The sequence below is a fragment of the Carettochelys insculpta genome, chromosome 2 (assembly GCF_033958435.1).
Source record: "Carettochelys insculpta isolate YL-2023 chromosome 2, ASM3395843v1, whole genome shotgun sequence".
Lineage (NCBI taxonomy): Eukaryota > Metazoa > Chordata > Testudines > Carettochelyidae > Carettochelys > Carettochelys insculpta.
The window spans coordinates 152,082,226-152,105,094 of NC_134138.1; the positions used below are offsets into that span (position 1 = coordinate 152,082,226).

General features: G+C 45.1%; 1 protein-coding gene across 6 annotated transcripts in view; it reads left to right on the forward strand.

Annotated features, from left to right (window-relative positions):
* Positions 1 to 22,869, forward strand: part of SEMA5A (semaphorin 5A) — a 596,575-nt gene that overhangs the window by 153,927 nt on the left and 419,779 nt on the right. For all 6 annotated transcript variants that reach the window (XM_074987855.1, XM_074987853.1, XM_074987858.1 and 3 more), the window contains one exon: positions 20,275 to 20,374. In XM_074987855.1, coding sequence (XP_074843956.1) covers positions 20,275 to 20,374 — 100 coding nt within the window. The remainder of the gene's footprint in view (positions 1 to 20,274; positions 20,375 to 22,869) is intronic.

Genomic DNA, 22,869 nt, shown 5'->3' on the forward strand with positions numbered 1-22,869 from the left:
ATAGTATCTCATTGCCTGCTCCTTGCCTCATCTAGTGTCTTTGCAATACACTTGCACAAAGGAACAAAGTCAAGGCTGACAGGCCCAAATGTTGACTTCCCTAAAAATCAACACATCCAATTGATAGCTTAAAAGCAAGCAAGCAAGCAAGCAAACAAACCCTACAAACAATACTCTTCTCCCCCATAGAATTCATGGGCTCTAAGGTGAGAGCTGCAACAACATAAAATCCCATTTCCGGATGTAACTGAAGATCAATAATGCATATCGTGGGCATCCCTATGTTTGTGATACCAGGATGTACAATCATATCAGATTATCCCATCCAATGTCAATTCCAACACCTTATGCCCTGTTGAGAAGGAAGTTTTTCTAAGAATAAGATTTTTGGCAATTTTGGTCCCCTAAAAGTTTACAGAAACAGAAGAAGCAAATGGAAGTGAAAGTCACTGATATATTACACCTGCGTTCACTGAGAAAAAAATAAGGCAACTAGTATTTCAAAGCTGCTACTGTTTTACCTTTTTAAATAAAAAAAGAAAGGTTATTTTTAATGAACAATTGACATGGTCAACAGATCCCAAACTGGTGTTTTTAAAGAAAGAAAATAGTAACCACTCAGGTTAATCTCCCAAAGCAGCTCAGGATTTCCTATGTCATCTTTTAGAAGCTGCACTTAGTTAAATACTGGATGTTAAATGTTGGAGGACATTCTCAGGTGCTTTGCTGCTCCAGTTTTCGTTGCTGAAGTGCAGTGCTCTTTCTTCCACAAGTTGCTAAGCACTCAGCAGATGCCTTGCATGCATGGCAGTCTTGTGGCTAGCACAGCACCCAGCGGATAATTATCCTGTTCTTTAATCATTTAATAATTTTGAAGCAAGTTGCAGAACACTGAATGTGAGTTCTGTGTTCAAGGAGTCAAGGTTGTCTGGCCATGAGCCCTATTTAATACTTTTAGGTATTCGTACTTCTACAGGGACATCTCCTCACAGGGAGTTTGGCATTTTTCCTTCAAAGGCTAGTTTGCATTTTACCTTTAAAATATATCGAAAAGGGCTTCCTGTCTTTATTCTGAGGGCTTTCATTCCAACCTCTTTGTCATCATAGTGTGTTCACTACACAAACAAACAATAATGGAGAATATCTGAAAACATTTCTTGAGTATGCAAAACCCTGTTAAAAGGAAAATCCTGTGGTAATTTTGGGTAAGCCCCGACTCAAGTTCTTTTTCTCCAGAGCCTTTCCCAGCAGCAGGCTTTGGTCCTCTCTGTTACATCACATCTCAGTTGTGTGTGTATCCATTCTTCATATTTAGATTTCGGAATGATATTTTCAAGAGTTCAGGGTTTGGATATATTGAAGTCAGTGCTGTTTATAGTACAGAACCTATTTATATTGAGACATTTAATGCAGTTAGAAAGTGTACCATAAAAAGTAAGCATCAGATCAGTGTAGTACAGAGTTAGCTTTAGAAACAGACCTTAACTAATTAAAGACAGAGAACTTCCCAGAAGTGTAATATGGCATTATTATAACTGGCCGTATGCAATTAACTTTATATTTCTCCTCTTCCTTATGATTAAAATGAAAACAGGTTTTCTTATGAAATTTTGCCGTTGATTCCAGAAGACAGGAAAATATTTCAATTTAATTGTACAATAGACTGCTTTCAAAATAAATTCTGAGGCCTGTTCTCAGATGTAGAACTTTAACACGAGAAAAAAGGAGGAAGGAAGGAGCCAGGTCAAAGAAAAGGTGAACAGGGATATAAATGGAGATTTTTATGTCTGAACTCCAAAAGTACATAACCTTTAGGGAGCTAACTAATCCCCACATGGGAATCATGGCTAGTTTCCTTGGATTTTCCTAGGCTTCTAGGAAATTCATTGGAGGAAGTAGGGGGATGGCATGTGTGGTCACTGTGGCTATAGCTGCACAGCAGACCTATTTTGGGATAGCTTGGTGTCCTGAAATAGTTACTCAGGGTCTGTGAAATGTGCTCGTTATTTCAAAATACTTTTCAAAATAATGAACATGCTGTTTCGGCATCCCTATGCCCCTTGTTGTAGGAGGAGTAAGGGATGCCTTGAAATAAATGCATTATTTTGACATTTGGCACTGGTTAGACAGCACCAAATGTCAAAATAGCTGATTTCAAAATAAACTCCAAATAAGATATGCAATTTGCATAGCATAAATCGTGTATCTTATTTTGAGTTTAGGGTGCCATGTAGACATAGCCTGCTCTAAGTCTGTCTGGCTCTGTCTCCCATGAAGAGGAAGGCCCTTCTCCAGTGTTGGGGGACCCAGCTAGAGACCAGTGGTGTTCTAATGCAGTTAAATTTGCAATGTTAAATCTTCACCCTGTGCTCAAATTGGGCAACAGCCCTTCAGAAGTACAAGGTTGCAGTTCATTTTGGACCCTTAGGTCACTCCCATCTGCACTGCTGGATGTAACTATCAGCAAGGACCTATAATAATATAACTGCATCTCACAAGATAGTTTATAGAATAAGTGGAACTTGAAAACTCTACACATTCTTTTTTTTTTCCCCTTGGATTCTACACGGTAGGATCTCTCCTGTCTCCTACCCTTCAATAATTCTTTTTTGTCTTAAACACAAATTCATGTGGCACTCCACTCTTGATTTTTTTTTTAACGTTCTGGTTTAGAGTAGTGGTGAAGGTAGGGGCAGTTAACTGTAGAAAATTGATTTAAAAACTCAAGCGAACACAAGAAGGAATCTGTGGACAACAGAGTCAAGGACAATAAAATGTTTTGAAAATATATTTGGAACAAAAAGTCTGAACAATATTCAAAATAAATTCAGTCTGAATTGATCCATTGCTAAATGGAAATGTAGAATTATCAATAAAATGCAGAAAAGGCAGACTTGTTCAGCAAATATTTCTGTTCTGCATTTGGGGATAAAAGAGTATATAGTCTCAGCATATTTTCATAACTTCCTTTCCAGATCCCTGAAGGATGTTGAAGTGAAGCTACAAAAATGATTTATTTTAAATCAGCAGGTCCACAGAGTATGTGCACCCAAGGGTTTTAAAAGAACGGGCTGAGGAGTTCACTAGCCCATTAATGATGACTTGTACCAAGTATTGGATCATTGGACGAGTTCAAAAGACTAAGGAATGCTAAAATGTGCAATTTTAGAAAGTTTAAATAGGATGACCCAGTTAATTGTAGGCCCATCAGCCTCACATCAATCTGAGGCAAGGCAATGGGATGTCTTGATACAGGATTCAATAAAAAATTTAAAAACCACGGCAAAAACACTTAAAGCATAGGAAAGTAATTCATACTAATCAACATGCAGGGTAAAGTAATTAATATTAGTCAATCCTGTTAAACTAACTTGATATCTTTTTCCACCATTATGTTAAGTACTTGGTTGATAAAGCTAGTAGTATCAGAGAGGTAACCATGTTAGTCTGAATCTTCAAGAACAACAAGAAGTCCTGTGGTACCTTATAGACTAACAGATATTTTGGAGCATAAGCTTTCGTGGGCAAAGACCCACTTTATCAGATGCATGAGTGTATGTGATAAAGCATGCATCTGATAAAGCTAGTAGTGTTGACTTAATATACTTAGGACTGTGTAAGCCTTTTGACTTGACATCAAATAGCATTTTGATTAAAAAAGGGGAGCAAAACAAAATTAGCATAGCATATATTAAGTAGATTAAAAATTGGCTAATGGATATCTCTCAATGTAATTGTAAATGGGAAATTGTAATTGAATGGCATGCTTCCAGTAGTATCTCAAAGGGACTAGTTCTTGGCTCTATACTTTCTAACATTTCTGTCACTGGAAGAGAACATCACTGGTTAAGTTTGCAGATAGTGCAAAATTTGGGGATTGGTAAACAATGAGGCGAACAGATCACTGATTCAGTGGAATCTGGATCACTTAGGGCTCAAGAAAACTGTGTTTTAATACGGGTAAATGTAAATCTATACATCTAGAAACAAAGAATGTAGGACATACTTACAGTTGTTTAAAAAAAAAAAACATGCGGATTTTCCCCAGGCCCTTTTTTCAAAAGGGCAGTCCTCCTGGCACTGGATTTTTTGATCCTGGTTCATTCATTCAGAAGAGTGGAGGCTGTGTGGACACTCTGTATCGAAAGAGCAGATTGATTTTTTCTATCTGTTTTTTTGTGTGTGGACACACTGTTTCATAAGTTTTGTCAGAAGAGATTTTTTGAAGAACTTCTTTCGAAGGAGCGCTGTAGTGGAAATGTAGCCACAGTGATAGACTTGAAGAGTGTACTCTACTTAATAAAAAGAAGCTTAAGGAGTGACTTGAGTGCAGTCTGTAAATACCTACATGGAAACAAATATTTAATAATAGGGTCTTCAGTCTAGCAGAGAAAGGTGTAACACTATTCAGAGGCTGGAAGCTGAAGTTAGATTAGTTCAGACTGACAGTAAAGTATGCATTTTTGCCAATGGGGGATAGTACACCATTGGAAAAATTTTCCATGGACCATGGTCTATTGATAACCATTTAAAAATTGGCATTGGATTTTTTTTTCTAAAATCTCTACTCCAGGAATTATTTGGGGGAAGTTCTATGACCTGTGGTATACAGGATGTCAGATTAGATGATAGTAGTAGGCCCTTCTGGGATTGGAATTCATGAATTGGCAGTCAGGATGAAACCTGATGGTACAGATGGATTATCCCATATCTGTCTACTGTAAAGTTCTTAAACCTTCCTTTCTGCTATCTGGTGCTGGCCACTATCATAAAAATAGTACAGGAATAGAAGGACCACAGAGATGGTGTAGTAGGGAAATTCCTCTCATTTTCTGGAGTTTCCCATTCCCATCCTGCTGTCTCTTCTCTTTGGCTATGTCTACACTACAGTGATCTGTCTACAGAAGTTTCTGTCGGAAGATATCTTTCAACAAAACTTCTGTTGATAGATCTCAGCCAGGCTGCCAAGTGGATTGAAAGAGCGATCAGCTCTGTTGACAGAGAGCAGCCAGACTGCCCAGCAGTTCTCTCAGCAAAACGACTAACTGGAAGCACAGCAGACAGCACTGCCCAGTTTGCTGAAAGCCCTAACTATTGACAGAAGACCTCCCTGGAACATCCAGACTGGCTTTCTGTTGACAGAATCTGTTAACAGAGGCCTTATGCCTAATGGGGAGCAGAATAAGACTGTCGACAAAAATGCTGCGTTCTGTCAATTTACTGTTGATAGAATACCTTGGGCATTTGCATGCTGCCTGGGTTTTGTCAACAAAACCCTCTAGTGTAGATATAGCCTCAATCTTCTCTTTTCCAGGCTAACCAAACCCCATTTCTTTTAATCTTCCCTCATATATATTGAGTTCTCAATAAACTCCAGGCTTTTTGAGGCTTGATTCATTATCTTTTATGAAGCATATTGAAATCATTAGATGAAAGTGCTATATAATTGTAAAGTATGTTAACATCATGTACTCCCTCTAGAGATGTCAAAGATTGACTTCTTGTTCTAGTGTGAAATCCCTACGATTATAATTCTTTATACTTGTGTAATACCACAGTTTGGTGAGAACTCAACACCTATGACAATAGGGGCACTGTTATTTTTTTACTTTTTTTCTAAATAAAGTGTTAGGTGAAGTCTTTTCCGAAACATGAAATAATATTCCAGGTTGTATACATTTGTATTGATCGGCCCTGGAGCATTTTCCCTCTTTGAACCCCCCCCCCGACTGCCCCAAAGACAGGTAGGACTAACTCTGGGTCAAAGTTGTTTTGTTCAAGATTTTCCTCTGTTTTACTCCTGCTACTAAAATAGTTTCCAGTGTCTCCGCTTCCTTCACAATGAGATGCTGGTGTCTGATCTCCCATTTTATGGGAAGTTAGTTTTTGCTGTTAGTGTAATTCTGTTGGGATACAGAACCTAGATGTGAGGCCTGTTAATGCCATTCCGGCACTGGGGTTTTGTGGTTCTAAATTATCCTGAACATCCCTTGCATTTGGTTGGAAAGCACCACATAGATGGGGCTGATTATACAGTGCTTGCTACTTCTGAAATGTGGCTTGTCTGATGAACCTGGTCATTTGATGGCTTTCTGCCCGTGGCTTGCTGACTCAGGGATCCCCGGTGCCAATGTGGGATTCAGGGATAATGGGTAGGGAGGAGACTGGGCTATCAAGGGACCAGATGGAAACAGAGTCGTCTTCTGCCACGTTCTGTCTCCTCCCATCACCATATGTCATCTGTCATTGTCCAGGGATCAGATCACTCAGAGAAACCCTCAGTTGTGACCCATCACTTGTGCAAGGAGAGAAGCAAGTCCTGCAGGTTGAAGAGCACCTCCCTGCTGGGAAAACAGAAGCTGTAGAGGACTGAGTGAAGAAGTAACTGGTGGAACAGATATATATGGGACTATATGTAGAAAGGCTCAGACTTTGGAGGCCCTTGAACTTCCGGCAGTGGATGAGGGTGGGACTGCATGCCTTGAGAAGGAGGGTAGCATTGCATTGGGTAGTAAGCTTCAGACCTGGAGTCACAAGTGGGGTGCTGACTTCCCTTGATATGTTGAGTCCACAAGCCCCCAGTCCTTCATGCTGCAGTAATGATTCTGGGTTTCATCCTGAAACTTCACTGCTTGCATTTCTTGGGAAAATAGTTATGCCAGCTGCTATCACTGAATCTTTCTCCTTCATGCAGCTCTATGTTTTTCCTTGCTGGTCAAGTCTGGGGGACATAAAGAGCGGGGCAGTGGTATCCCTGACTCCTCACTGGCTCCTGATGTCCCAGTCAGCCAGATGCGAATGATGGGAACAAAGGGAAGAAGTTTAGGAGGTTGGGAATGAGGCCTGTTAACTTAATGTACCCTTTGTTTATTCAGCAGCCCTTATAAGAGGTACCTCACATGATTGTAGGAAACAGTTCCATCTCAAAAAGTTGTGAGGCAGCATGGGGGCTTTGTTCAGTGTACTTAAGTTCCTCCATGGGTTCTTTTGTTCCAAGTACTTCCACTTTCTGTTGTCTGTCTACATGCTGTGTTGAGATCCTGAAGGAGCCACTGAGTCTCAAATTGATACCCAAACTCTGTGGCATTCAGGTCAGAGAAAAAATTTGCAGCAAACTTCCTAGTGCCTACTGGATGTGAACACGTTGAGCATGAAGTCTTGAAATGGCCAGTCATTTTCTGATCTGCATGTTTCTGTACCAGACTGAGGAGAAATAAAGACGGGAGTTTATGTGCATCTGGGCAGTTGGCTTAGCAAACACCCCAGTTGTTAGTATCTCTTGTTGGCTTTTGGGGGTCACAGTCAAAGCTACTAGTTTACTGGATGAGATCTCAGGTGCCAAATTCAGGTTTTGTCAGTCCCAGTGATTTTCTAGGTGTCACAAAATTAGGTGTTTTGATGCTCATCATGCCCGTGTCTATCTCCTTTTGTGCTTGCAGGCCACAGTGCCTCCAGTGGTAGCGGGGAATGTGAGATGTGATGGTATCTGTGTCTACTTGTTTTGGTTATTTGTCTCATCAAAGTATCCTTCACAGGTGGACCAGGCAGTGATTATGTCACAAATATGTATCCTATTGCAAACTGGAAATGTCAGCCTAGATCATACCTTTTTTTTTTTACTTGTTCGTTTTAAAAATCAGTAGAAATACTATAAGAGAACTTGTACCAAACCGCATTGTTCTTCCTCAATCCCTTGTGCCTTATGGCTCTGGTGACATACGTAATTCAGTATACACATCTAAATATGAGGCCTCTGCAACATTATATTCCAAATGCAGAAGCACGTTTATGAAACTGAAACTACCCAAGCATGTGTTCCTATCACTCATATGATGGACTCAATGTTGTAATGTGCTCAAAGAAGTTACATTCAAATTCCCAGCTCCATTAGCCACGGTCAGCTCTGATGCTTCCGTTCTGGCCTGGAGAACTCATTTCAGGAATTTGACAGTTCACTGGAATTTGAGGGAGAAAAAACTCTCTCTCTTCATTGTATCATGAAGTGTAATAAGTTGGGCTCTCAATCAGTGTTCCCTCTGACTTTTCCATCCATGGGCGTAATAATTTTATGTGCACCAAGGCATGTGTGGATGTGTACCACCAATAGAAGCACATTCTGCTGATTGTGAATAGCACATGAATCTCCCCTGGGTGGCCACTCAAGCGCTCAGCCTACAGGGAGCACTGCTGTCAATCCCCTTCTTTTCATCCACATGGGAGAGTGATTTAGATAGCTGTCAGTAATACTAATGTGATGGTTTCTGTGAACAAGCTGGGAGAAAACACTCTAGCCAATTGTGGGAAAAAACCCATAGTTCTCTGTGGACAGTGTGCGGTACAACTTTATCCAAAGCATTATAAAGCTGTATTTATCTTGTAGGCAAAGAGAGTAAATTGCCAAATCTGCTGATTAGAGACAAGTGGACACTCAAGAACTCAGTAGCAAGAGACATCTTCCTGTGGGGGGGTATTTTGACATGGACCTGTTGCAGTGCAACACAACTCTGAATACCAAAGGTCTTGCTCCAGAACCGGAACTATCAGTGTGTTTCTTCTGCACTGAGGGGTAGCATTGTGGAGGGGTGGAGAGTAAATTGTCCCTGTTTGTTCCCCCTAATTCCTCAAAGTCGGAGGGTTCGTCAGAAAATCAGTTAAAGCAGACGCTAGACTATCCTTGTGTTACAGTCTGGGTGAGACAACAGTGGTTCTTAAACATACTACAGTTATCGACATTGGTGTATCTCTCTCCTACTATCATAGGAGAGAGGTCTGATTTTGTGTCTGAATGCAGTATCTCTCCTCTTGACAGTATGGATATAGGATTTTGACAAATCTGGAACTGTTCTGTCTTAGTAGCCTCCTGAAAGTCCATGTTGTGTGACAAACATCTAGAAGTTGCGGTCACTATATAACTATATCACTATATAACTTCCCTTGCTGAAGGCAGTGCTGTAGCTGTGATACTAGAGAGACAAGATGGGAGAGGCAAAATTTTTTATTTGACCGATTTCTGATGGTGAGAGGGACAAGCTTTTGAGCTTACACAGAATCTTCTTCAGAACTGGGAAACAATTTAAAGCTTGTGTAAGACCTCTGTGTAATTTTGAGATCTTGTATCCCTTACCAGCAGAAGTTGATTCATGAAGATATAGCTTCACTCACCTTGCATCGCTATATAGCATAGCCTTCTTTCGCTGCCTCCATCTAAAGGAATTCTTCCAACACACCTATGAACAACAGTCTGACTCTCTCAACCCCCTCACCAACACCAAAAGAAGAAGAACTCTATGTGGACTCCCCCCGATGGTCATAGTAAAAGTCTGGATTTCTACGTATGACGCTTCCACCAACCGTGCTCAGACTGACATTAAACACAAACAATGCCAAATGAGACACAATCTCAGCTATGCTGAACACTGTGCTGTCCAGAGTATCAAAAATAACCCAGACATTATAATCAAACCAGCTGACAAAGGGGATGCTGTTGTCATCATGAATTAAGTCAGACTATGAACAGGAAGCAGCCAGACAACTCTCCAACACCACATTTTACAGACCTCTCTCCTCTGATCCCACTTTGGAATTGCAAAAGAAATTACAACTACTACTTAAGGAACTCCCTGCTGCTGGAACTCGGGACCTAACTAACTCAGACACACCATCTGAGCTCCAACCTGGATTATTCTATTTACTTCTCAAAATCCTCAAACCTGGGAACCCCAGACGACCTCATTTCAGGTGTTGGCACCCTTACCACTGGACTATCCAGTTACATGTACTCCCTCCTCAAATCCTATGCCACCAACACTCCCAGCTATCTCCAAGATACCACTGACTTCCTGAGGAAATTACAAAACATTGGAAAAGTTCCTGACAACACCATCCTTGCTGTCATGGGTGTAGAGGCTCTGTACACTAATAGTCCACACGAAGACAGATGACAAGTGATGAGGAATACCATCCCTGATGTCACCACAGCCAATCTGGTGTCTGACCTCTGCAACTTAGTTCTCACCCCCAATTATTTCCGATTTCGGGACAATTTATACCTCCAGATTAGTGGAACTGCTATGGGCACCTGAATGGCCCCACAATATGCAAATATATTTATGGCTGACCTGGAACAATGATTCCTCAGCTCTCGTCCCCTGTTGCCCTCTTCTACTTAATATACACTGATGACATCTTTATGATTTGGACCCACAGTATAGAGAGTCTAGAAGAATTCCATAGATACTTTAACAATCTGCACCCCACCATCAACTTATGTCTCTATTACTCCATGTGAGAGATACATTTCCTGGGCACTACAGAACAAATCAAGGATGGCCTGATGGGTACCACATTCTACCAGAAACCCAGTAATTACTGTACTTACCTACCCGTTTCTAGCTTCCATCCTGCACACACAACTAGATCCATTGTTTACAGTGAAGCCCTTCAGTACAATCACATTTGCTCTGATTCTACTGACAGAGACCAAAAACTACAAGATCTTTACCAAATATTCATAAACCCAAATTACCCACCAGAGCCGTGTCTACACGTGCACGCTACTTGGAAGTAGCGGCACTAACTTCGAAATAGCGCCCGTCGCGGCTACACGCGTCGGGCGCTATTTCGAAGTTAACTTCGACGTTAGGCGGCGAGACGTCGAAGTCGCTAACCCCATGAGGGGATAGGAATAGCGCCCTACTTCGACGTTCAACGTCGAAGTACAGACCGTGTAGTCGTTGCGCGTCCCGCAACGTCGAAATTGCCGGGTCCTCCATGGTGGCCATCAGCTGAGGGGTTGAGAGACGCTCTCTCCAGCCCCTCAGCTCAATGGTGGCCGCATGGAGCGGCCCCTTAAAGGTCCCCTCCTCCTCCCTTCCTGTGCAGGAAGCTGAGGGAATGTGCAGGCGGCAGCCCCCACACGCGGCCAGCCTGCACGTCCCTCAGCCACCCACCCAGCTGCGATGGCTGCCCGGCAGCCCCCCCCAGGGGACCCCCCCCCAAGGGGAGCCAGGGCAGCCAGCCCAGCCAGAAGGACAGCCAGGCTGGCAAGCGGCAGCAGGGCCCCTCCTGGACGGAGGCCGAGCTGTGGGACCTGCTGGGGCTCTGGAGCGAGGAGGAGGTGCTCCAGGTAATGGGGAGCAAGAGGCGGAACGCGGATGCGTTCGCTCGGCTGGCCAACGGCCTGGCTGCCCGGGGTCACCCTGCCCGCACTCTTGATCACGTCAGGAGTAAGGTGAAGGAGCTGCGGCAGGGTTACTCCCGGGCTCGGGATGTGGCCAGCCAATTTGGGGCCACCCCCGTCACTTGCCCCTTTTACAGGGAGCTCAGGGACATCCTGGGCCCCCGGCACACCTCCTCCCCTCCGGCCACCCTTGATACCTCGGCCGACGAGCCCCAGCAGGCCCTGCAGCTGGAGTCCGCCCCGGAGGTAAGCCCCGCACCCTGGGGCCCCCCCCCCCAGAGCCCACCCCTGGGCCATCGCGGCAGGAGGAGGAGGAGGAGGGGGGCTCCTCCTCTGCAGAATCCAGGCTGCAGATCCTCCTTCTGCCATCCCGGAGCAGCAGCCGGGCCTCCGCCCCCCGGGGATCTCCAGACCGTGGGAGTGGACCGAAAGGTATGTACCCCCCTCTGGTGTACACCCCTAAGCTTGAGGGGTGGGGGGTAATAGATATGTGTCCAGGGCCCCCCACATGCTCACATGGCCATGGCCCCAAGGACAGCAGGGCCATGGCCCTCACAGCAGTGCATCAGCCCCTGCCCCCCTCAAACCCCGCACGACAGTGCCATGCCCCATCCCCAGGGCAGGGGGGAGCGGAACCTCGAGGGGCCCCTGGGAGGAGGGGGTGGGACACCCCACAGCAGCAGCAGCAGCAGCAACAGCAGCATGTGATGGAGTGGGGGGAGTGCAAAAGGGAGACTCAGGCTACATATGAGCAACAAGAGCCGAATAGCTCCCAGGGGCAAAGGATGATCCTGGGGCTACAGCTAGCAGGTGACACCTCTGCCCTGAACAAACAGGAGGGAGGAGCCGAGGTGGCTTGGAATTGGGGGGGAGGGCGGGGGCCACAGGTAGAGGCTAGAGGAAGGGAGAGCTGGAAGGCAGCCAGCCTGAGGAGGGGGAAAGCTGCATCCCAGAGGGGCCCCCCTTGGGGTCTTCTCCCCACGACGGATTGGAAGGACTGTCTCTTCCGACAGCTGGTGCTGTCACTCCTGCCAGAAACTGGCCATCTGTGGCCTAAGAAACCTCTCCTGCTGTCAGACCCTGCGGGGTGAAGTGAGAGTCACTCCCACCAGGGGACGGGGTGCAGGGCAGGGGGACCCCTGACCCCATCCATCACAGCAGCATCTCCCGGGGACGGGGATGGGGAACCTGCAGCACAGGGCTGGGGGGACAAAGGCCATGGCTCAGGGCCCACACTAACGCCTGTCTCCATTCTTCTTCCCCACCTCCTCTCCTGTGTCCCGCACCTGCACCATCAGAAGGACCGGAAGAGAGCGCCGGCGAGGCATCAGTGGTCCCGGAGAGCCCTCCGGGACCATCACTCCAGGCCAGCCCCTCGGCCGAGGACCGACCGGGCCCACAGCAGGCTAGACGGCGGACCCCGCGCCACCAACAGCCGACGGTGACGGACCCCCAGCTGCTGGCCATCCACCGACGGCAGCTGGAGGTCGCGGAGCAGCAGCTGCAGCTGCAGGAGCGGGTGCTGGCCTGGCGCCAAGAGGCATGGGGGGCCTACATGGAGACTTTCAACCGCCTGGTGGACTACCTGGCCCCCCATGCCGCGCCGGCCGCTGCAGCGCCCACCGTGCCTGCTCCATCAGCCGCACCACCAGCTGCTTCGCCCGTCCGCCGTCGCCCCGCCACCCACCACGGAGGGCTGGAGCGCCGAGGGACCCCTGGAGCCAGCTGAGACTCGCCGGGCATATCTTCCGGTCCGGCCTGCCCCCAGCCAGCCCAGGACAGGGCTGCGGCCGCAGCGGGGCTCCCAGCCGCCCACGCCCAGTGCCGGACTGTAGGGGCGAGGGGCCCGGGACGTGGCCCCCCCCTTGTATATAGTTTAAACTTATTAGTTTGTGCCCCCCGTTTGCCCCATCCCCCCCATGTAAATAGTTCTCCCCTTTATCCTCCCTGGTTTTCTTTTTATTAATGAGGACACTTGTTTGTTACGATTGTTTTATTTGTACATATGACTTTGTTTCCACATGTTGTATATAGTTTGTTCTTGTTTTATATATTTACAGTTAAAATAAAATTTTCAAAGAAAAAGAAGTTTAAGTTCAGCCACAAGTGCGTGCTGTCATTTGTCCAGGAAAAGTGGGAGGGGGGTGCGGTTGGGTGCTCCATGGTGTGGGCGTTGGGCCAGGAATGTGGTGGAGGAAGGGGCGGGCAGTGGGGGGCCTGGGCAGAGTTCACCCCGCGGCCTCATCATCGAAGTGGGCCCGCAGGGCCTTCCGGACCCGGGTCCCTTCGGGGTCCACCTGCCGACTGGGGGCAGCAGGGGTCTGGACGTCGGCCCTGCCAGCCTCCACAGCCCAGCCCTGGAAAAAGGTCTCCCCCTTGCTCTCCACCAAATTGTGCAGGGCGCAGCAGGCACCCACAATCGGGGGATGTTGTTGGGGCCCGCATCCAGGTGGGTCAGGAGAGATCTCCAGCGTCCCTTCAGGCGGCCAAATGAGCGCTCCACCACCTGGCGCGTGTGGTTCAGGCGCTCGTTGAAGCGCTCCTGGCTAGTGGAGAGATGGCCCGTGTACGGGTGCATGAGCCACGGCCGGAGGGGGTATGCCGCATCTGCGATGACGCAGAAGGGCATGGTGGTGTCCCCCAGAGGGATCTCCTGCTGGGGGATGTAGGTCCCCGCCTCCAGCTGGTGGCACAGGCCCGAGTTCCGGAAAACCCGGGTGTCGTGGGTGCTGCCAGGCCAGCCCTCATAAATGTCCTGGAAACGTCCCCGGCTGTCCACCAAGGCCTGGAGGACAACAGAATGGTAGCCCTTGCGATTCAGGTATCGTCCTCCACTGTGATGCGGGGCGCGGATGGGGATGTGAGTCCCATCTAGAGCCCCGAAGCAGTTGGGGAAGCCCAGGGTGGCAAAGGCCGCGATGGTGGCATCTGGGTCCCCCAGCCTCATGAGCCTGTGCAGGAGCATGGCGTTGATGGCACGCACAACCTGCAGAGAAAGTACATGGGACAGCACCAATGAGGGGTGAGCAGGGTGTGCGTGGCCCTGCCCTGCCCTCCTCTGCCTAGGCCCCCCTCCCCTGCCCGGCCCTCCTCTTCCCTCCTCTGCCCTGGCCTCCCCCGCCCTCCCCTCTCCTCCCTTCCCCTCCTCTGCCCGGGCCCCCCCCCCCGCCCTGCCCTCCCCCTGTGGGTTTTCTTACCTCCATGAGGACAGCCCCGACGGTGGCCTTGCCCACACCAAACTGCTGCCCCACGGATCGGTAGCTGTCGGGAGTGGCCAGCTTCCAGACAGCGATGCCGACCCGTTTCTCCACTGTGAGGGTACGCCTCATGGCGGTGTCCTGGTGCCTGAGTGCGGGGGTGAGCCACTGGCACAGCTCCATAAATGTCTGCCGGCTCATCCTGAAGTTCGTGAGCCAGCGGTCGTCGTCCCACTCCCCAAGCACCAGCCGCTCCCACCAGTCGGTGCTGGTGGGGTAGCTCCACAGCCGCCGGCGTGTGTCGGGCGGGGGGTGGCGGGGTGCTGCTGGGTTGGGGGTTGAGCCCTGCTGCCCTGGGGGCAGCTCCTCCTCCGGTGCAGCAAGGAAGTGCTCAGCTGCCTCCCGCATGGCATGGAGCAGGGCAAGCCCTGCTCCTGCCGGGAGGGCTGGGTGGACCTCTGGCGGCTGCTGCTGCTGCTGCTGCTGCTGCTGGGGGTCCATGACTGCGGCGCCCGGGGTCTGTGTGCCTATGGCTCCTCAGACCGCGTGCTGTGCAGGCTGAGTGTGTCTGGGAGGGGCCCTTTAAGGGAGCGGCTAGCTGTTGCCCCGGAAGCGCTAGTCCACCCTGTGCCTCTGTCTGCAGCTGTGCCTGGCATCCCTATTTCGATGTGTGCTACTTTGGCTTGTAGACGTTCCCTCGCTGCGCCTATTTCGATGTTGGGCTGCGCAATGTCGAAGTTGAACATCGATGTTGCCGGCCCTGGAGGACGTGTAGATGTTATTCATCAAAATAGACTGTTTCGATGTCGCTACATCGAAATAAGCTATTTCGATGTAGGCTTCATGTGTAGGTGTAGCCCAGGAGAAATAAAAGAACAAATCAGCAGGGCCAGATGAATACCCAGAGACCAGCTACTCCAAGATAGGCCCAAAAAAGCCAAGAACAGAACACCACTAGTCATTACCTACAGCCCCCAACTCGAACCACTGCAACACATTATTAAAGACCTACAGCCTATCCTTAACCAGGATACACTCCAGAAGGCCCTAGGTGACAGGCCTGCTCTCTGACAGGCAACCTCCCAACCTTATGAGGATTCTCATCCACAACCACAGTCTGTGCCACAGGAACACCAGTCCTGGAACTTTTCCTTGCAACAAAGCCCGCTGCCAACTTTGTCCACATATCTATTCTGGAGATACCATCACTGGACCTAAGCAGGTTATTCACAGAATCACGGGCACATTCTCATGTTTCTCAACTAACATCATATATGCCATCATGTGCCAACAATGCCCAGATGCTTTGTATATTGGACAGACTTCAAACTCTCTCAGACAAAGAGTTAATGGGCACAAAACAGACATAAAAAACACTCCTGATCCACAAACCTGTTAGCCAGCATTTTAATGGAGTGGGCCATTCTGTTAATGACTTAAAAGTTTCCATTTTACTGAAGAGGAATTTTCACCACAATCTTGAAAGAGAGGCTGCAGAACTCTCTCAAATATTAAATTTTCAATTCAAAATATTCAATTTTGACACATTAACACATGGTTTGTACCGGGATGTGAATTTTCTGGGTCATTATAGGGGCCCTTTTGCATACTTGGCTTTATCTAATTCTTGACCCCCCACACCCCTTCTGACACTCTACTCTCCGATTTGTTCAACTTGATAATTTTTTTTTTCTGATTTGTCAACCTTGATTACTATGTTTGGTTCTCTGTGCTGTAAATATTGAGTCTGTTCTGGTCTGGCTGTGGTCTGAAGAAGTGGGTCTGTCCCATGAAAGCTCACCTAATAAATTATTTTGTTAGTCTTTAAAGTGCTACTTGACTGCTTTTTTGTTTTGGTAGTATATAGACTAGTACGGCTTTCTCTCTGTTACTATTTGGCATAGGTTAAGATTTTTATTAGATATATCAAAATATATCCAATTCTTACAGCTATTCAGTTTTTCCTTACACAGACCAAAATTATACCATAAATGGTCCTCTTATAGCTATTGCCAACAAAGAGCATATATTATCCAACATAAAGCATAAAATAGCTGACATGCCTTGTCTCAGCCCCTTTGAGATAGATGATAGAGAAATGTGTTGAAGCTGTCATAAAATATAGAAGGGTTTTGAGATTAAATCGTTATCCTTCTCTTTGCTGGAAGATACTGAAGAGAGTACCTGGTCTCATTCTCCTTCTGTACTCTGGGTGCTCTCTCCTACTGGAAATGAGAATGAGTGACTTATCAAAGGAGTGTGTTTAATTAATTGAAATAGGAGCAGAAATAGGAATGAAAGAACTCAGCAGTAGGTGGGAGATGGGAAAGGAAGGGGAATGAAAGGAGAAGAATGAGTGGTTGAAAGACAGTAAAATAAAGACAGTCTTTCAGGTGTAAGTTTCTTCTTATTTCCTTGGCATACAGGTTACTATTTGTGTTTGTAAAATTGTTTTGGGTGTAGTTGTTATTTATGGAAATATTTGTTTAATGAAGTAAAGCTTAAAATTAAGTCAAAATATCCAACGGAAACTGATACTTTTAGAAAAAATCACTGAGAAACCTTATTTCTCTGAATCATAGTTTAAAAATGGAAGAATATGAAATCCTAACATTTAAAGTAGAGCATCTGTAGGTTCACCTAATTAGGATAATAAATACAGAAAAATGCTTCAAAGGCTTCCCCAAACATGTTATAAGAGAAGGTGGAGGCAGGTTATTTTTTCTCTTGTCATCTGTGATGCTGTCTTAATATGTTCTTTTGGGGCTAATAAGACTGGTACTTTGGCAGCAGAGTGATTAAATAGAATGAAAAGTGCAAGATAATAGTGGAACATTCTACCTTGTCCTGTTGCCTTAGAAGATTACTAACATAGTACAACTGTCACATGAATTAACCATAGACATTATGTTTAGGGCATTACACAAAATTATGGAATAGTTATTTTACCATTTTCAGTCTAAATTACACTATTAGAAAATAACTTTCCTACTCTAAGGTATATTTTAATTTGCTTTTGGTGAAATTAGTGAATTTATGTCACTCGTGACACCCAGAGATTTCTGTTAATATTGCAAATTCAGTTGTTTAAAAAGTGATGGAGAAAAGTAACTGCTATTTTTGAAGAAAACCATGTTGCAGTCATATCTTGATTTATCAAAACAAAAAAAGCAGTCATGTAGCGCTTTAGAGACTAACACAATAAAATTTTTGAACCTCTGTGCTTATATATTGAGTTTGTTCTGGTATGGCTATGATCTGAAGATGTGCGTCTGTCCCACAAAAGTTCTTCACCTAATAAATTATTTTGTTAGTCTTTAAAGTGCTACATGTTTTTTTGTTTTGATAGAATACAGACTAACATGGCTATTTCTCTGTTACTATATGTTGATTTAACTTTGGTAATATGGTCATTTTGCAGTTACCACAATACAGTGACAGATGGGATAACATAATATGAAAAGCCATGAGATGACACATGATAGTTTTAAAATTTTTATCATTCTGTGACTGAATGCAACCCTGTGTTCACAATCTACTCACTGCTTAATAAATCTTTGTTCAAAATGTGCCTTGTGAGTATCATTTGAAAACTGATAACTTACTGATCAGTAATATCTTGGTGAAACATATGTGACAACAGTAGGTGTAAAGATATGAATTCCCCCTGTACGATGTTAAAAGCACACATTCAAACTCATGTAGCCAATATTAGGTAGAACAGACCAGTGTTAAACAAAGGGATGTTGCTTATCTCAGTTTGTATATATGCTGTAAGCAGAGTCCACAGACAGCAAAAGGGGAAAGAAAGAAGACAGAGCATCTGAAAAAGGGGTCACTCTTAGGAAAATGGATTTGTAACAATGTATTACAATATTAACTATGAAAAACAATGGCACAACCACTGTTATATTATGGCTACAAACCTTGGCCCAAGTGTGACACATGGTTAGAAAAGAATTAAGCAAATCCCAAGCCAGATGACCCTGAGAAAACCTTTTAGAGACTTGTTAGGAAACTTTGTAAATGGTAAGTAGGGCCATTCATTGCTAGTCAGGCTAGAAGTCTGAAATGGAAACCTATGTGTCTTAGAAGTTAGAGATAGTACTAATGGTGCAAGTTTACTCATAGGTGTGAAGCATGTAAACAGTGCCTTTTATCATAGCTATTGATGCAGAGGTCAAAAGGGTATTGCTTGCATGTGTCTCTAAAGTTTGTGGTAAACTGTATATGACCTATTTAATGGATAAATTACCTTCTGTTAATCTGCATAGTTAATTGTCGGTGATATTTGGAAAACAGGGAGTTACGTCGAAAACTTATTGTTCACCCAGGACTGAATGTTCAGGTGGCTGCTAGAAATGTACAAAAATCCCTGGGACCTGCTTCTTTTTTTTTTTTCCAGATTTTTTTAAGGTTTCATGTAGGGCAATTTAAAACATATGGATTGAGGTCTCAGTCCTAAACTGGTACACCAAGAATATGATGCTGGACATTGGAATATAGCCTATGGATTAAATTCTGAAAGAGCTCTTTACCTCTGCTATGAATCTAATCTCAGAACTGTACTCACGTCTGTATGTATTTAATTCCTATAACCAATTTTAACTCTTACTCTTCTTTCTTGCTTGCTTTCTCCTGCTTTTATGATGTCTTGCTGGCGTGCGTGGTGTGGCAGAAATTCCTTTTGTGGCTGGTTTGATATAACTTTTGGGAAATAGCTAGCATTTTGGGTGCATTTGCTCCATTTCTCAGCAGTGTAACCTGAATTTGGTGTTCTCAATTATGACACACAAAGCCACAATTACAGCATTTCAAAGGGTGACTGAACTATAAAAACCACTCCAAGTGATCTCTCCCTGTCCCTCTCTCTCTTTTCACCTAAGATGACAAGTATAACAGCTGTTGTCCTTCAAGAGCAGATTCTGGTCTGTGTGTTTAGTTAGCAATGTTACTTCAACATGTGGTAAAAAGCTTCAGTTTGAAGCAAATCAGTACTGTTGCTATTTTTTTAAAGGTCAGTTCTACAGCAAATGCTTCTAAATAACAATTGTGTGTGCTTAATATGTGTGAATACTCATGTTGCATGATCAGAACATCCATGTGCACATCGATATAGTCAGTTTGGCCCCCAGCTAGTCATATATGTACAACAATTGCTATTTGCACCTATACATCTTGCACCTTCATTGATTAGTTAGGCATGCACAATTGCTTGTATGAGCTTCATTTCAAAAATCAGGATCTGAGTAAAGTAGTGTGAATGGTGTAAAGCGAGTGTGAATGGTGCGCTGACGTTTCTCAGATTGTTAAGTTTGCCCTTTGGCCTTCAGCTTCTGTATTTCTCTGTGCTGCATCATTCTTTTCTCGAAGAAAAACTTACAGTGCAATCAACAAAAATGCAGTAGCTGACTGTGATGTTTCTCTCCCACCCCATTTGTTTTGTGGTAAAAACAAACAAAAACAAGCTTGTTGCTTAATATACTTAGTTCAACAAAATTTTATGATGGTTTTTTTTAAGAATTCTTCAGCTATTTCTGGTTTATTCATGCAGGTAATAATTTTGTTTGCATTAAGCTCTCCTCCAATAAATCACGGTAGTACTACATTGTTATCTGCCCTGTTCAGTGCCTCAGGAAGAAAAGCACATCCGGACTGTAAATAAGAACTAAACATTGATGCACCTTATTCAGCTGTTCATTGGGTGACTGCCCTCTATCTTGTACTGGTCTATAGTACAGATTACACAGTGGTGAAAGAAATCACTCTGGGAAGACTCTACTCCTCTCTTCCCCCTGCCCCAGCCCCCCGTACCTTTTAAGTATATTGTTTGTTACCTGATACACTGTAACTACCTTTCCTGCAGTCACAAGTACATTTCTTTTTTTATTCCTTTAGAAATTGCTCCCTGGTTACATGTATTCAGAGCAGAGAATGCTGTGGACTTCTCACAGTTAACATTTGACCCAAGACAAAAAGAAATTATTGCTGGAGCAAGGTGAGAAATTTATTTGCTTTTGTTGATAATTCTTCTGTGTAGTTAAGCGCTACGAGCCAAATTCTCCCTTCAGTTATACCTATGCAACTCAATTTACTTTAAATCATGAAGACTCACAAACTAGTTATAACTAGTACTTCCTCTGGTACAACTGTCAGGAGCTTTAAAGTGTTGGCTTGGTTCTTGGTAAATAAGTCGCTCTGTCTTCTCATTTTTAGAAACCTCGTCCTATAATCAGTGCAAGCTCAGAACTCATGTTAATGTCAGTGAGAGATCAGCACAGGGCATGATCTTATATCAGTAAGAGGTACAGTTACTTTAAGGCCCTGTGGCAATACGGTAGACCCCCACATGTAACTTGGTTAATGTGACTCAGGGAGGCGGGGAGCTGGTGCCTAGCTCCAGGCTGCCCGCCGCTCAGGGAAGCCAGGAAAGGTGACCAGCGCTGCAGTTGGGGTGGGGAGGGGGAGCTGGGAGGCAGGCTCTGGCTTCCACTGGAGCAGGGCAACTGACCAGTGCTGCAGCGCTGGTTAGTGTCCTGGCTCCTGTGAGTGGCAGGGAGCTGGGAGCCAGGCTCCAGCTCCCCACTGCTCACAGGAGACAGCGAACTGACCAGATCTGCTGCGCTGGTAAGTTTCCCTGCTCCTCTGAGTGGTGAGGAGCTGGAGCCTGGCTCCCAGCTCTGTGTCACTCACAGGAGACAGGAAAGTGACCAGGGCTGCTGCACTGGTCAGTTTCTTGGCTCCCCTGCGTAATGCAAAATTTGACTTGCTCGTGGTGTGTAGGAATGCAACTTCCGTGTGAGTTGGGTGTCTATTATAGCTTAGTTTAGGACACACTTTATAGCATCCCCAAATATGGCTTTGCAGCACTTTCTTCCCCCTTTGTAAGATCCTATTCATGGACCTCCAGGGCCATTGCTGTCTCCACAGGCAAAACTTCTGTTTTGAATGAGTCACTGATAGACTGAATCTCAGGCATTCTTTTTCTTTCATAGGTTATATATTAGAGCACTAGTTTTCAAACTGTTGTTCATAGTGTATTACTCTCACATGCTCTTAGAGCTTCTTTTGTCATAGTGGTGAAACATTTGTAGGTCTACAGAGGATGATTTGTTCTAGTAGTTATAGCCCAGTACAATTCTGCGGTTTCCCAAGATTTTAACCACTTAAATTTTAAGAAAATATTTTTGAATATATCTATCTTTTTCATTTACAAAGCACCACTCACCATCATATCTCGATTCCATCTAACACCAGCAGCATGTTGCTGCTTCACATTTTTCTTTGGAAGTTCAAGAAGTAGTCCATAAAATGAAAATGAGAACTGCAGTAGTGGTCAAAATTTGTCATCAGACCTGGACAATTTCCTTTGGTGCAAGTGGGATGGTGTGTTTGTGTGCTTGACCTCTTTAAAATCAAATTTCAAAATTTCATCATAAGACTTTCCTTTGCATTGATGGTTACAAGTCCTCACAATAGGGGTTTGAGCTCGCTGCTGGTCATACAGACATGTACTGCTTACCCTCCCCCATAAGCCTGACTGCCTTTCCACCTGTTGTTTCTTTTCTTACACTCTACGTTTTTTGCAGCAGGAACTACCTTTTTGTTCTGTGTTTGTACAGTGCCCAACACAATGGGGTCCTGGCCCATGAATGGGATTTTCACATGCTCCTGCAATACATGTAAATAAACAACAATAATATAAAAAGAAATTGTGTTATGTATCTGAAGTTAAAATGAACACTGTTGCTAAAGTAAATCAGGATATTGGTTGTTTGAATAGTTATTTTTTTAAAAACCATAATGATCCCTTATATCCCTAGGAAGACAAGACAGATGAGGTAATATGTTTTATTGGGACAATTTCTGTTTGTGGAAAGGACTAGCTTTCAGACTACACTAAGCTGTTCTTCAGAGTCTGGGGAAAGTAACACGCGTGTCTAAGCTAAATGAAAGTTGGGATAGATTACTACAAAGAGTTCGCATATGCTGTAGCAGGCCACTTAAAATAAAGTGTGCAATTAAGGGTGAGCCAGCAGTGGAATGTGTTACAAATTGTTATCATGACCAATACACCAATTTGTCTCTTAAGTCCATGGTATTTAATGTCTAGCAGAATTATGAATGTAAGGTCCGAAGCTCGTGAGTGGGACACCAGAAGGTGTTGTGAAGCTTCCTTTGAAGATGAGGACTAAGAGGTCAGACTCCAAATCACGCAGATTTACCCAGCTTCTGCCAGTCAACTCCCTTGCCATTGTGCTTAACTATGCACGGGGAAACCTCTCTGGCTACACATTTTACCTTCCAGTTAAGGTTGTTGCCCTGTCATGGAGGTCACGGACTCCATGACTTTCCCAAACATCTGTGACTTCTTCTGGAACAGGGCTGGAGCAGCTGTCAGCCCCATACTTGCCAGAGCAGCAGTTGGGATTGGGTCAGGCTCCCTGTGGCTGGAGCAGTGGTGATCTGCTCTTGCACCAAGAGCAGTGGTAG